Source organism: Dermacentor variabilis, chromosome 1, assembly GCF_050947875.1.
Source record: "Dermacentor variabilis isolate Ectoservices chromosome 1, ASM5094787v1, whole genome shotgun sequence".
Classification (NCBI taxonomy): domain Eukaryota; kingdom Metazoa; phylum Arthropoda; class Arachnida; order Ixodida; family Ixodidae; genus Dermacentor; species Dermacentor variabilis.
Genome location: NC_134568.1, coordinates 197041667 through 197056821, shown reverse-complemented (window position 1 = coordinate 197056821; position 15155 = coordinate 197041667). Strand labels below are relative to the sequence as shown.

General features: G+C 42.6%; 1 protein-coding gene across 2 annotated transcripts in view; it reads left to right on the top strand.

The window, feature by feature from the left end:
• The window catches only part of LOC142590563 (beta-catenin-like protein 1), a 137770-nt gene that overhangs the window by 101914 nt on the left and 20701 nt on the right, over positions 1-15155 (top strand). For both annotated transcript variants that reach the window (XM_075702850.1, XM_075702842.1), the window contains exons 14-15: positions 804-884; positions 10630-10767. In XM_075702850.1, the coding sequence (XP_075558965.1) occupies positions 804-884; positions 10630-10767 (219 nt within the window). The remainder of the gene's footprint in view (positions 1-803; positions 885-10629; positions 10768-15155) is intronic.

The window sequence follows — 15155 nt, the reverse complement described above, 5'->3', positions numbered from 1 at the left end:
ACAGATGGCATGAAACGTTTTTTCTATGAGATCATACATATAGATTTTATACATGCAGATCAGAAATAAGCATAGACACTGCACTTATTGTTTACCATATGCTCCTTGAAAGTACTGGTTCTAGCAGCTTGCATGTAGTGCTGTGTTATGTGAAGTTGCTGTAACATCAATTAGAGGTGTTGCTTGTATGCATGGGGTAATCTTTTACGTTTGTTACTGAGGCAGTGATTAGCTAAATAAACTGCATCTTTTTACTCTCTAACTTGGCAGGTATCCATAAATGGCTGTGTTTTATTAGAATATGATAAAGAACATCATCTCACATCACTAGCCACTAAAAATGGCATAAGAAAGAAGCATGTACTCATCTTTCTTTTTTTTTTTCTTGTCTTCTTCATCGAACTTAATTTTGTACCATTTTCACACATTTTGTCCATTTTTAGGCAAGATATAAGTTGCCAAAATTAGTCATGTTTCGCCTTCTAATTTTGAATGCAATGTAACCCTGCCCTAATCATTAGCTCTAAGCAAACGTCAAAATTTCTGTAATGTTGCACGGAGCTACCATATGGAAATTATTAGCTATCATAGCCAGCTATCTTTTGTTTATTGTCCTTCTGGCATGCCAAGACTCCTCTCATAGTGAGACCATACTCTGATATTCCAGAAGTGTAACCTGCCAATCTAGCTTCAGTTAATATTTCTCTTAGTGTCATTGTTGTCATTTCCTCTTCATTTTTCTGCCTGTGGTGCCCGTTTGTGTTTGTGTTCAAGTGTTGATACTGTTGACAAATATTTTTCAGGTGGACAGGCTGATGGAGCTGCACTTCAAGTATTTGGAAAAAGTACATGCTATTGACAACATAATTGAACGTGAAAAAGAGGTGAGCACTTGGCTTACAACTAACATCAAATGTAGGCACATCACTTTGACACTTTAATTGCAAACACAAACACTCAGCATAAGAAAAGAACTGGTGCCCGTTTCTTTTCTGTCATGGCTTGTTTGTTTGTTTGTTTGTTTGTTTGTCTGTTTGTTTGTTTGCACTTAGTACTTGCTATGTCAAGTATGCACCAACTAGGCTGTCACCAAGTCCTTTTAACACATAACTTTACGTTGCAGGCACAAATACTTTAAAGAATCGGAGCACTTGGCCTGTTCACATGAAAAACAGCCGAGCCGGCATGCTACAATTACTTTTTGTCTTCATGTTTGAGACACGCTGATAAGCAAAATAAGTGGACCTGCCGCAGTAGCTCAGTGCCTTGGCTATGCCCTTTTACTGCTGAGCACGAGGTTGCAGGTTCAATCCTGGCCACGGCAGCTGCATTTTGATAGCAGTGATGGAAGTGCTGTGCCAATTGCGCCAAACTGCGCCGTAAAGGAAATCCTGTGACATGCTGCACAGTATTGCCGTTTATGGCAGATATTGCTTTGACCTTGTACACAGCGTTCCTTTACTCTCAATTCGACATGCTAACACATTTTCCCTCGTTTCCGCATCCTTCCGCCTCACACCCTCTCCCCTTTAGAAGAACCCCACCTATACATACTGTGGCGAGGAAAGCATACGTCGCCTTGAAGAAGACAAGTCCACTTGTCGAAACGTTGGCTTCTGCATTCACCTTGTTCACGTTTTGCTCATCATGCTTCTGTAGTGCAATTCTGCCCTTCTTTTTCTTAATTTCTTTTCTTTTCTGGGTAATTCGAAAATTCATTTAATCATTTGAGGGTCGAATTTTTTTGCAAAAACCTAGCCCCTGGGGTCCAATTTTTTATTGCAGTTTCCATTAGTAGGAAATGATTGAAAACTCATGAATACAGCAAAAATTTAGTGCAAGCAATATTTTGTCTTAGAAATGCTTTACTCGTACCAACAATAAACACACAAATGCTATGCAGTAAAGATTAAGAAAAATGTATAGTAAAATTTATGGCTCCCTATTTGTTGTAACAAAAACAAGTTTCATCAGAAGAAGAAATGCATTAGAAACTATTCAAAAGAAGAAATCTTTGAGGATTCGCTGTGAGAAGAGGCACCGCGCGCAGCCAAACGAAATCACGACTGCACGCACCCCAATGTATGTGAATACACAAACCACTACCGAAGAACCGCAACTGAAAAAAAAAAAGAAAACTTGGTATTTCTGAACTTTGACTGTGTAGGGCTGTCTTTAAGCTACCAGAACTGCTGGAGCAGGGGCTGTAAAAAATGTTAGCATCTCCTCCACCCATGCATTGAAGGTAGCAGACTGTGCACGCGTGCCCACGTGAGCGACCACTTGGAGTTAAACAAGTCAAGTGTTGCATCCCCTGTCAGTGGAAACATGATTTCAAACGACTTTGGGCTACTCCATAGAGATGCCAGCACCTCTGAACAACTGGTGGTGTTGAATACGCTCGAAATATCAAGCATAAGATTGGCGCCGTACATACCTATATGGCAAAAACCCTCAAAGGGTTAATTTGACGATTTTTCGTGCTGCGGTGGGCTTAAAAATGACGTGGTTTTACTGTACTTCTAAGGTGCCAACCCCAACTACTTCTTTCAAATGATTGCCATGTGTTTATGATGGTGATGATTTCCATACTACAGCACATACTTGAAAGGAATTGGCGAAGAAGCAGGCGGTACATTTATTATAAGGAGGAATTAAGTAATACAATGATGATTATGAGTTTCATGCTATAGCACAAACCCACAACAGGGGATTACCAAGGAGCAGGTAGTACATTTAAAATAAATACGAAATGAAGAAACATAAGGCCATGTGAGCTTTATCACATAGTGTAGCACAGGTGTGCGAGAGCACATGCATGCGCGCCAGTTTCCTTTACGCCAAAGATGCAGGAATGAAAAGGGCAAACATATAGTATTTCGTTAACCGCTTCACATAGATTCCAAAATGTGCGTTGGATCTGCATCATTTTTTTTTTTTTCTCGTTTACCTGTGCATTTCTTAGCAATAACTACAGTATGTAGGGACTCTCGACTCTCACATGTCCCCTGATTTTGTTTTTCCCGCATGGCTCTCGCGTTTCCTGTAATCCAGCTTCTCTGTGTAGTTGAGTGCTGGCAGAGGTCGGTTTGGTTTCAGCACATTATGAGAGATGGCGCGAGCATTGCGCTGTTAATGCCGCCTAACGGCGGCGTTAGTCGGGCGCGACAGAGAGTATGCTCTTTCTCTTTGGGCTTGGAGTCGGCAAACGTAGCTGACATTCCGTGCATTCGCTGATCCATGCTTCTGCGAGACCGTCTCGCGAGACCTACACCAGAGGGAACGAACATGATCGTTTGAACACGCACTGTTCGCATGGCCGTACACGCGAATGACCAGGCGTTGGTGTCCAACATGGGGCAAACATATTCGCTCGCTATCCGGTCACGGTGAGCCGGCCTTCCTCGATTTGTCACGCACCTATCAGCATGTTCTATGTGTTGTGAGTCAGCTAGCAGGTATTAGTGTATAAAGGTGCAATAAGTGCCCTTGTGATTACCACTGTGTTGTCGTTCCTTTCTCCCAAGAGCATGGGCAAGACCCCACAAGTGAGAAACCTTACACAGTCAAAGCTGCCTTTAGCAAAGAATCTTTGTGCAACTGCTGTCTTCATAATTACTGAAATCTAGACCATGCTTTATTTTGGCTCTGGGGTGAATGGGTCAGACCAGGCTGGATCATGCAGGGCCCAAATATTTCACGCCAGCCAGGTTTGAAACCACCGGGCTTGGCTAGGCCGGGCCAGCACATGGCACTTTGGGGCTCGGGCGAGGCCTGGGGCAGGAAAACCTACCTGTGCAGTGCATTATTGCATACCACTCGATTTCAGCATTATTGGCATGAAGTGATTAGTAAATCTTCATTCTGAACAAGAATGGTTTCTTATGTCCATTTCTAGAAAACTATTGCTTCGTTAAAATTTGATTTTAATAAATGCATTTCTGTAGTAATTTCAAGGTTATTTACTATTAATTCATGATGACCTGTTTCGTTATAATGCGGTTTGACTATCGATCGTTCGATCCACTGCTGGGGTGCTCACCGATTTCTCTGTAGCTGCCACTTTCCTTGACAATCGTAAATAAAATGGCACCTTTACTTACGAAAATGAAAACGGTTTTATCTTAGGCAAGGGGTTATTTTTAAAGCGCTGTTATAGTCAGGTATTTCCACTTTACAACTCCAGCAGTATGGAAAACTTGCTTGCAGACTTTGGCTTGGTGTTGTAGTTCAGTCGATTTAAAATTTTATGATGGTCGATGTTGTGGGGGCGGTTCAGGTTCGCCCATCGCGTGGTCTGATGTGTGTCGTGCTTCGTCACTATGTTGTGAAATGCAGATATCACATGTGATGTTGACTGCATGAAGCTGAAAGTGAAGGGTGTATTGCGCAAATTAAGCATGGTGCTTTGTGCCTACACACGAGCTTAACATCTTCCGTCCTCTTAAGTGTATAGACAAACTTGCTTGGCATGCACGCAGTTACCTGCTGGTTGCCCGCAGAGCCTAATGCCACTTCTGTGCACGTGATCTCGGGCCCAAACATTGATAAGCAACTCAGTGAGTGGCACACTTCTTTGACAGTTTGCCACTCGCCCACCATGTCCGGAGGCAATCAATTTTAGTCACATTTTATTAAAGCCACACTGCTGTGGTTGTTCAGTCTAAACAACATTGCTTCACTTGGTGTCGGCAACCGAAGTTTGGGTTTAATGCCGAGTTGATGCACATCTATTCACAGCAGCCATAGGACTCTTGAGAAGCTGATAAACCACATTGCTAATGAAAACTGCTGGAGTACAAGGGACAGCCTGAATGACATAAATGTTCTTCGCAGCCACCATTTTTAGACATTTTAGACAGCAAATAATCAAGCAAGACAAAGTACAGTGTCTAAAACTTCGGTCACCATTATACATTGGTTCAGTAGAGAAGGTGGCAGTGCCACGGGGATGTTCAAATAATTAAGAGGTCCAAAAAGTCAATCAGCGACTGAAAACAATTTCATCATGTTTGGCTTGACCTGGCGCTGAGCCATCTCAGTAGAAATGCAATTTGCCCACTGGAACTGAGACTGTCAATTTTAAGTGTTTTCAAATTTATGTTCATTCATTAGAAATATGTACATCGAAAATTCTGAATGCTGAAGTTCAAACCGAAGCAATATGAATAACATAATATTCAATAGATTTTTCTAAAATATAGCACAAGCCTAGCTTCTTGTTTTTTTATGCAGGTGAGCAGCTAGCATGGTGAGGTATATAGGTGAGGCACTCTCTAATTCTTTGGCAGTTGCTAGAGAGAAAAAAAATGGCAGAAATCACTGGCAAGACCGCTCTTTACTACTGCAGATGTCGGTTACTGTGGAGTGAGAGCTCCTTGGCTTTAGGTATGGGTTTCAAGAGCTCTTGCAGACATGCAGAGCTTTCTTCGAACATGTTTTTGCATAAATTCTACACCTGCCTTCAACACCTTGAGGGATTAACACTACAGGATTAACAGAAGCAAGAGCATATAAAAGTGCTTTTTTTTTAATCACAGTGAGCAGACCCAGTACATAAAGTTAGAATAAAATCTCAGACAGAGAACTAAATACTGGATGCATTTGTTCTGAGGACATAAGTGATGATCGAACCCCCACCAAAAGACCCAAGGAGATCATCTAGCCATGTAGGGCATTCAGGGTTATTCAAAAAGCCAGATAATCGTCAATCTACTGACAGCGTTAGTGCATAATCAATCAAGTTCACAATCAGCAAAGCTAAGAAAAAGTCCGCCAGTGAACCGATGCATGTGCGAGATTTCCCTGTGTGCACACTTCCCTTCCACGCTATGATGGTTGCCGACAAGTATAGACAGGCTTTTTAAAAGCCACTGAGAGGCATATTCCACAAGTTCCAGTAAACTGAAGCTCATCATTATCTTTTGTAATACAATCCTTGACAGTCCCCTAGCCGGTAACGATAATACATATCGATAACATCATTACCTATGGCAGATCAGTTGCAAGGAATGTGCTCCTTTAAATATTCAACCAAAGCTTGCGAGCTGGGGATTACGAAGGGATCCTGAATTTTCAACATTGACAGGTGTCTTATTAAAAATATCCATACCAATTTTTGCCAGATACTTTTAAAAATGTTGAAACACAGGGATCTACTTTTCTAGGACCCTGTTTTAATGTTTGAGAGGTGGAACCAAGTTTGAAACACAAGTGTATGACTGTTTGGTAAAGTATAATGTTTAACTTGTTAAAGACTCAATATAGTTGGCACTAGTAGCTTTTAAAGTAAACAGTGTATGTTGTAAAATGGCACTTAGTACAGAATTACATAAGATATGTGGCACTAGTGAATCCCTGTACAGTACCATTAACCCTTTGAGGGTTGATTTTTTTCACCATATGCGACCGCCCAGGGTCGATTTTTTTTATTGCAGATTCTGATTCTTCTTCAAGACTTATTCCGAAAAAAATTTGCCATAATTTTTCTAGGGTGACCGTAAAGTGAGAAAAAAAATATTTTGAGGTGGTATATATGTACTCTTCATTCATGATTAACAACGATAAAAAAAGGAAATAAACTTATAAGAATTAAAATTTTGATGAATTGTTATACACATAGTTCAAGGCTTTGAAAATGCACACGAGAATATTTGGCGAGACTCAAATGTTCCTGCTCTTACACTAATATGTACATCCATAGCGTAATAGGACTGCGCGCACACTCAAGAAAACAGTGGTTGTGTGCTCATCGAAAAAAGCAACACGTCGACAAACTTCCGCTAATCTTCATCTTATCGCCAACCAGCTAGGGCAATTAGTTTTCGCGAGTCTTAAAAAAAAAGTAAAGAAACGGAAACGCATGCACGGCGGCATCCTTCCTATGCACACCCCTGTGAGCACTATACAAGCGAGAAACAAGCGGTCACCCTTTGAGCGATTAGGAACGAGATAGCCATCAGTTTCGCAAGCGCAAAAAGCCGAAACCGCCCGCGAAACAAAATCCAAATGGCCACCCGCCCGCACGCACGCCAATGCGCGAGCGGTAGTATATAGACGCGCGGGAGCAAACTAGCACTAAAACAAACGATGCAGCAAAAACCGAGAGAGGGAGGCACGCGAAAAAAATTCCCTGTATGCCCACATAGTGGCAGCACATCACGGAAAAGAAAAAGTTAGGAAATTGGCGCGCTTTTTAAATGTACAGACGGCGCCGTAAATATACAGCATCGACCATTTTCGGACTTGCTCGCGGCGCCGTATATTTACGTCATTGACCGTCAAAGGGTTAAACAAGAAATAAGAAAAATGGCAAAGTGGAAGGTGTAGTCCAACTGAATTATGCAAGAAATTACAGTATGCACAAGGAAAAAGAAAATTGCTGGTTTTGGGATTTTAAGCCCCATGCTCTTTTCTACAGAGTGAAGGAATGTCAATTGGCTGGGATGTGTGTTTGAAGCCGACACCTTCTTTGAATGGCCACACAACTGCAGCGGGGGAATACACAAGGCACAAGGCACACAAGGCAGTGGGGGAATATGGCATAGGCACTAGGAATAGCAGGGGAGAGTTATTAGTAGAGTTTGCGGAACAGAATAATATGCGGATAATGAATATCTTCTTCCGCAAGCGGGATAGCCGAAAGTGGACGTGGAGGAGCCCGAACAGCGAGACTAGAAATGAAATAGACTTCATACTCTGCGCTAATCCTGGCATCATACAAGATGTGGACGTGCTCAGCAAGGTGCGCTGCAGTGACCATAGGATGGTAAGAACTCGAATTAGCCTAGACCTGAGGAGGGAACGGAAGAAACTTCTACATAAGAAGCCGATCAATGAGTTAGTGGTAAGAGGGAAAATAGAGGAATTCCAGATCAAGCTACAGAACAGGTATTCGGCTTTAACTCAGGAAGAGGACCTTAGTGTTGAAGCAATGAACGACAATCTTGTGGGCATCATTAAGGAGTGTGCAATAGAAGTCGGTGGTAACTCCGCTAGACAGGCTACCAGTAAGCTATCACAGGAGACGAAAGATCTGATCAAGAAACTGCAATGTATGAAAGCCTCTAACCCTACAGCTAGAATAGAACTGGCAGAACTTTCTAAGTTAATCAACAAGCGTAAGACAGCGGACATCAGGAACTATAATATGGATAGAATTGAACAGGCTCTCAGGAACGGAGGAAGCCTAAAAACAGGGAAGAAGAAACTAGGAATTGGCAAGAATCAGATGTATGCGTTGAGAGACAAAGCCGGCAATATCATTACTAATACGGACGAGATAGTTCAAGTGGCTGAGGAGTTCTATAGAGATTTATACAGTACCAGTGGCACCCACGACGATAATGGAAGAGAGAGTAGCCTAGAGGAATTCGAAATCCCACAGGTAACGCCGGAAGAAGTAAAGAAAGCCTTGGGAGTTATGCAAAGGGGGAAGGCAGCTGGGGAGGATCAGGTAACAGCAGATTTGTTGAAGGATGGTGGGCAGATTGTTCTAGAGAAACTGGCCACCCTGTATACGCAATGCCTCATGACTTCGAGCGTACCGGAATCTTGGAAAAACGCTAACATAATCCTAATCCATAAGAAAGGGGACGCCAAAGACTTGAAAAATTATAGACCGATCAACTTACTGTCCGTTGCCTACAAAGTATTTACTAAGGTAATTGCAAATAGAATCAGGAACACCTTAGACTTCCGTCAACCAAAGGACCAGGCAGGATTCCGTAAAGGCTACTCAACAATAAATCATATTCACACTATCAATCAGGTGATAGAGAAATGTGCGGAATATAACCAACCCTTATATATAGCTTTCATTGATTACGAGAAAGCGTTTGATTCTGTCGAAACCTCAGCAGTCATAGAGGCATTACGGAACAGGGTGTAGACGAGCCGTATGTAAAAATACTGAAAGACATCTATAGCGGCTCCACAGCCACCGTAGTCCTCCATAAAGCAAGCAACAAAATCCCAATAAAGAAAGGCGTCAGGCAGGGAGATACGATATCTCCAATGCTATTCACAGCGTGTTTACAGGAGGTATTCAGAGACCTGGATTGGGAAGAATTGGGGATAAAAGTTAATGGAGAATACCTTAGTAACTTGCGATTCGCTGATGATATTGCCTTGCTTAGTAACTCAGGGGACCAATTGCAATGCATGCTCACTGACCTGGAGAGGCAAAGCAGAAGAGTGGGTCTAAAAACTAACGGGCAGAAAACTAAAGTAATGCTTAACAGTCTCGGAAGGGAACAACAGTTTACGATAGGTAGTGAGGCACTGGAAGTGGTAAGGGAATACATCTACTTAGGGCAGGTAGTGACCGCGGATCCGGATCACGAGACTGAAATAATCAGAAGAATAAGAATGGGCTGGGGTGCGTTTGGCAGGCATTCTCAGATCATGAACAGCAGGTTGCCACTATCACTCAAGAGAAAAGTGTTTAACAGCTGTGTCTTACCAGTACTCACGTACGGGGCAGAAACCTGGAGGCTTACGAAAAGGGTTCTACTTAAATTGAGGACGACGTAACCAGCTATGGAAAGAAGAATGGTAGGTGTAACGTTAAGGGATAAAAAAAGAGCAGATTGGGTGAGGGAACAAACGCGAGTTAATGATATCTTAGTTGAAATCAAGAAAAAGAAATGGGGGGGCATGGGCAGGACACATAATGAGGAGGGAAGATAACTGATGGTCATTAAGAGTTACGGAATGGATTCCAAGGGAAGGGAAGCATAGCAGAGGGCGGCAGAAAGTTAGGTGGGCGGATGAGATTAAGAAGTTTGCAGGGACAACATGGCCACAATTAGTACATGACCGGGGTAGTTAGAGAAGTATGGGAGAGGCCTTTGCCCTGCAGTGGGCGTAACCAGGCTGATGATGATGATGATGATGATGACAACTGCAGCATGCGAGAATAAATGCTCGGACGCTATAGATTTGCTGGAATTGACATGAACTCCATCGCTATGTCAAATACATGCTCCAAACTGGCGCACGTGCTGTGCCACGTCATTTGTGAACTAGGGGTGGCAAAACGATCGACTGGGTTGCTGCAGTCTGGCTTTGGATGGCGTGGTGGCATTTGCGGTGTGGGGGAAGAGAGGGGTAGCGCTAGACTTTCCAAAACTCGGGACTCTAGAAAACAGTCGACAGCTTCTCTACCACAGCCGTGTAACAGCCACTGCTTGTACGCCATCACTCCAGTGATATTTGAAAATTTTTGTGCCTTTCCTGCCAAACTCTCACAAACGATTAAGCCAACAAGGTCTAATCAATTAAGTCAATTAAATGAAAGTTGGACATCGATGAAGATTAATAATTTTGCAGGATACATTTAATCGATTAATCGTTCGTCAATATTACCAACCCTATTCAGGTGGCTAAGATCCACTGCATAAGTTGTAATTCTGAAGGAGTCGCCTTCTGTGGGGATTTTTTGATGCTGCTCCTGGCTGCTTATGGCTGCTGCTGTCATTACCACCATGACTTCTCTATACATCATTTCCTGTTGCCCCATATGGGTCTGTGCGCTATTGTTGGCCTGCTGGTTGTGTTTGGAGTATTGAAGTATTGAATTCCTGTGACATTATCTTTAAAACTAATGCTGCAATTTCTCTCTTTCAGAATCCAAAGTTTCATGATGAGGAGGATCACTTAGATCAGGAAGACAAGTTCTATCTTCGGAGGCTAGATGCAGGCCTGTTTACCCTGCAGCTGGTAGATTACATCATGCTGGACATCTGCAGCTCAGGACCACCATCTGTGAGTATACTTTTCTTTTACAGTGAAGCTGTATATCTCTACCCCCCAATGCATTCGTCGTGTCTGTGGGCAAAAACTCAACCAACCACAGCGGGAGGCACGCGCTGCTTGCACCACTGGGTTTCTTGCAGCACCACCAGATGGCGCTCACATCCATGGCAACAGCGACACTGGCTGTGTGGGGAAAGGAAAAAAAAGAACCAGAAAGCTTACCTTCACGCATAGTGTTAGACGCAGGCATTTCCCCATAAAGATTGCGGTTGCATAAGCTGCAGTTAATCTGGAGTCGCAACTGTAACACACAAAGCAGGGAGTGACGTAACTGCTTTCGTATGTAAAAGAAGAACCCACCTAGCAACTGATTTCATTTAAGTTCTGATGGCGCTATGGAAAGACCACGCTAGTTAGGACTCCAGAAGAGTAGCATGAACACGATGAGCGGCAACGGGAAAAAAAAATTTCATTATGAAGTTTTACGTGCCAAAACCACTTTCTGATTATGAGGCACGCCGTAGTGGAGGACTCAGAAAATTTCGACCACCTGGGGTTCTTTAACGTGCACCTCAATCTAAGTACACAGGTGTTTTTGCATTTTGCCCCCATCGAAATGTGGCTTCCGTGGCTGGGATTCGATCCCTTGACCTCATGCTTAGAAGCCCAACACCATAGAGCGTCTATAGGAACAGTAATGTCAATATGCACACCGATGTCGTGCTCTGGCTAGGCAGGACGCAGTGGTTCATGCCCAAAGCAAGTCACACACAGTTAGGATGCCTGAAGAGCAGCGTGAATCCGATGAGCAACTAAAGGAACAGCAACGTCAATATGCACAACAGCGTCATGCTCAGTCTCGGCAGGACCCAGTTCAAGGCTATGTCACATTGGTCCATCGGATCAGGTGATACCACAGTTTTGCTGGACAACCACCTTCACAACGTGGATTGGAGCTAATTTTTTTTTTCTTATCCATGCATATTTGAAAGTGAAGCTTTCTTTGCCTTTCCACCCCACTTTGCGGGGGCTGGCTGCTGCTATCTTGCCAAGTAGACAAAGGCCCATTACCCACTACCTTCTACAATAACACCCGCATCCGACAGTCACAATACAACAACACCTGCCAGGCCACTGCCCACTGCCCATATAGGTAGTGTGCAGCCTGGAGCAGCCAGTGGCAAGAACTTTAGAAGTTGGAAACAGTGAATTAAAAAAAAAGTGGTCGGCAGTAGAAGCAGCCATGCATGGAAGTCAGCTGCAACACTGGAAACTTAGACGTGTCAATTCTCTCATTCAACATCTAGTCTTCACACTTGCTCATGCTTGCATTTTTGCATTGTTAGAGATATTGAGTGTGGATCCACTGCCAATTGCCAATTTCCAGCAAGTGTGTCAGGTGAAGTGGAAGTGTTCTCATTGTAATATAGAAGAACGAGAATTCCATGCATCTTGCAATCAGCACGGTGAAGTTGTTGCTGCCACCCAACACAGGAGCCAAGATCATCCTCGCAGTTGGTGTGTGTGGCGGGTGTATTGCACAAGTGAAGTGTGGGGACTTGGACGTTGCATTTTCTGTTTTTTTCGTCAGTCTGTTGGCAAAGAGCCCCTTTTTTTTTTTTTCACTTTGAATTGTATTTTTGCAATATATTTTTGGGTTTTATAAGCAGTCTGCACACTCCTTAGGCTCCATCAACACATCTACGAGATATGAAAAGCGATCACTCTTAATCAAGTCTTGTTCTTTAATGTCTAGATGACAAGCTATATGCACCTAATTATATGTTTGTGGCTCAAGTTCTACCTTTTCCCATAGCTTGAAAACCTAGTGTTGCAGTGTGAGAATGTGCATTGAAAAACTAGAAAAAGGAAGTGATGCATCCAGCGCTGCATGCCAGGCTCCTGGATTCGTTTCTTTTATTACGGCATTTGTGTTAGATAACTGTTGCTCTGTGTATAACTGAGGCCCTTGCTACACTTATGCATGCACAGTAGCTATTTTATTGATTGATTTATTTATTTATTTATCTATTTATTCATACTGTTAGCACATGCCAAGATGGAAGTTGCAGTTACATTGTTGTTGTATGCAAACTAAACATAGTACATGTTCAAACAATTCAATAAAAAACAATCAGGACAGGAAGGCACAACATATAAACAAATACAAAAACAATAATTTGAGTTACAATTAATAAGTTATATCACTGTATAAGTCAATGAAAATAATTGAGGAATTTTGAAAAAGGCAAGTGATGCCCCAAACAACTGCTAACAACAAACAGCCAACAACTTTAAAATGTATTTTCAACCCTTTAAAAATAATTGGTAACAGCCTTTTCAAAAGCTTGTAAATCAGGGCATTCTACTATCTCTCGTGGCAAGTTGTTCCAATTGTCTATGCGTTGAACTAAGAACAAATGTTTGAATGACTCTATTATATAATTATGAGTTTAATATGTTTTGAATGCTTTGTTCTGGGGTTAGCAGGATTCTGTAGTGTGATGCGTTTTTCTAATTTTATTCAATAGTCCCCACTTAATACGTGAAAAGAGAATGTCACCCTGTTAAGCTGCATCTTCTGCTTGACAGTCATGAGGCCAGCTCTACTAAGTTGGGCGACGGACTGGGTTGTAGCGTATGCGTTAGATAAACCTCAAGGCCTTATTTTGTACGCACTCACATTTTAGTACGTTGTTGAGTGTACGGTTCTCAAACATGACTTGCATTAGTCAGTACAGGAAGTACAGTTATTTTGTAGGCCATTGTTTTTACCTCTGGGGTGGCGTCATGAAGTTTTCATCGTAATGACCAAAGTTTACTCATGGCCTTACTACAAATGTTTGCAACATGTACCGACCAGTTCACATCATGTGTGAGATGAATCCCTAGGTATTTAAATTCCTTAACCTGAACTAATTCTATTCCATTGATGCTGTAAGGGAAAATTAACAGATCTTCTTTTGCACGCCATACGCATACAAACAGTTTTTGATGCGTTCAGCTCCATTTGTCACTCCTCACACCAGAGACTGACTTTGTGTAAGTGGTTACTAAGTTCCTGTTGGTCATTAAGGGCGCATATTTTACCATACACAATGGTGTCATCTGCATAATGTTCGATGGCCATTTGTGGTGAAAAACTTGTGCCCCTATCACTAATATAAATGGAGGAAAGTAAAGGGCTTATAACAGATCCTTGTGGCACACCCAATCGAACTGATTTATTGGTACTGTAAACAGATATATATTAATGAAACAAATTGTTCCCTTTCTGACAAATATGCCTCTATTCATTTGAATAGCTGATTATTACATAGGAAATGAGACAGCTTCATAAGCAGCTTTTTGTGGGATATTGAATACTTTGCGGAAATCGATAAAGGTAATAGCTGCCGTGTTTATTCAAATCTAGGCCTATAGTTTTTTTTCTTTTTTCCAAATAATCATATACCAAACGCTATGGTTGGCTTAGATTCAAGGATTTTAAAAAACACGGCAGTTTGTAATTTAAGAAGGAAAATGTGGTGCATAGCTAGCTCCATCTAGAAAAGTCAGTATCGCAACCGCTACTAGCTGCTCCAGTAGGCAACTGAAGTACACAAGCGACGTCGCTATTTTGACCTATGTCGTATCGGTGTGCATTATCGTAATGGCACCAAGCAAGCGATGCCACTATAGTGCCACTTGCAAACGAAAAGTTGTGCTAGCTGCAGAGACATTGTCAAATGTTCGAGCCGGGCGGGACTTCAGCATCGATGAGAAAAACGTCCGTCGTTGGAGGGGGCAACGGGAGACGCTTTTTGTATGTGCTGTAACAAGGAGATGATGGGCCTGACAGGCTGGCCAGGCGGCGCTGTGGAAACGCCTGTCAACAGTGCTCTGTATGTTGCACTTATACCGTATTTACTTGCATAATGATCGCACCCCTGAATTTTGTCGTCAAAATTCAATTTTTTTATTTCCTGTGTAATGATCGCACCCCGAACTTGCCGCAACAAGTCGTGTGCCAAGTCTAGCTAATATTGATCGCGCTTACCATCTGTCGAATGCTATGCGAACGACTCTTCAAGACAAACCAAGCGGTCTGCACGCACCAAACATTCTTAAGTAGATGCCTCATTTCATCACTTTCCGCACTTCCATGACTAAAGAAAACCTGCAACCAAACTTGCCTTTATTATGTGTAGGCTTTATAATGGTTGTGGTCAACAACAACAAAAAAGGCGCCTTTCGGTTCTTCTGATCTGCACTCGTGGGCACGCAACAAACCGCGAGCGGCAATGATAGTAGCCACGTTGACGCTGATACGTTAAAAGTGTACCCTATTCATACGCCGATGCTTGTAACAGAGCTAAGATATTCACCCACCCTTAGCGGAAACGTGCCGTATTAGG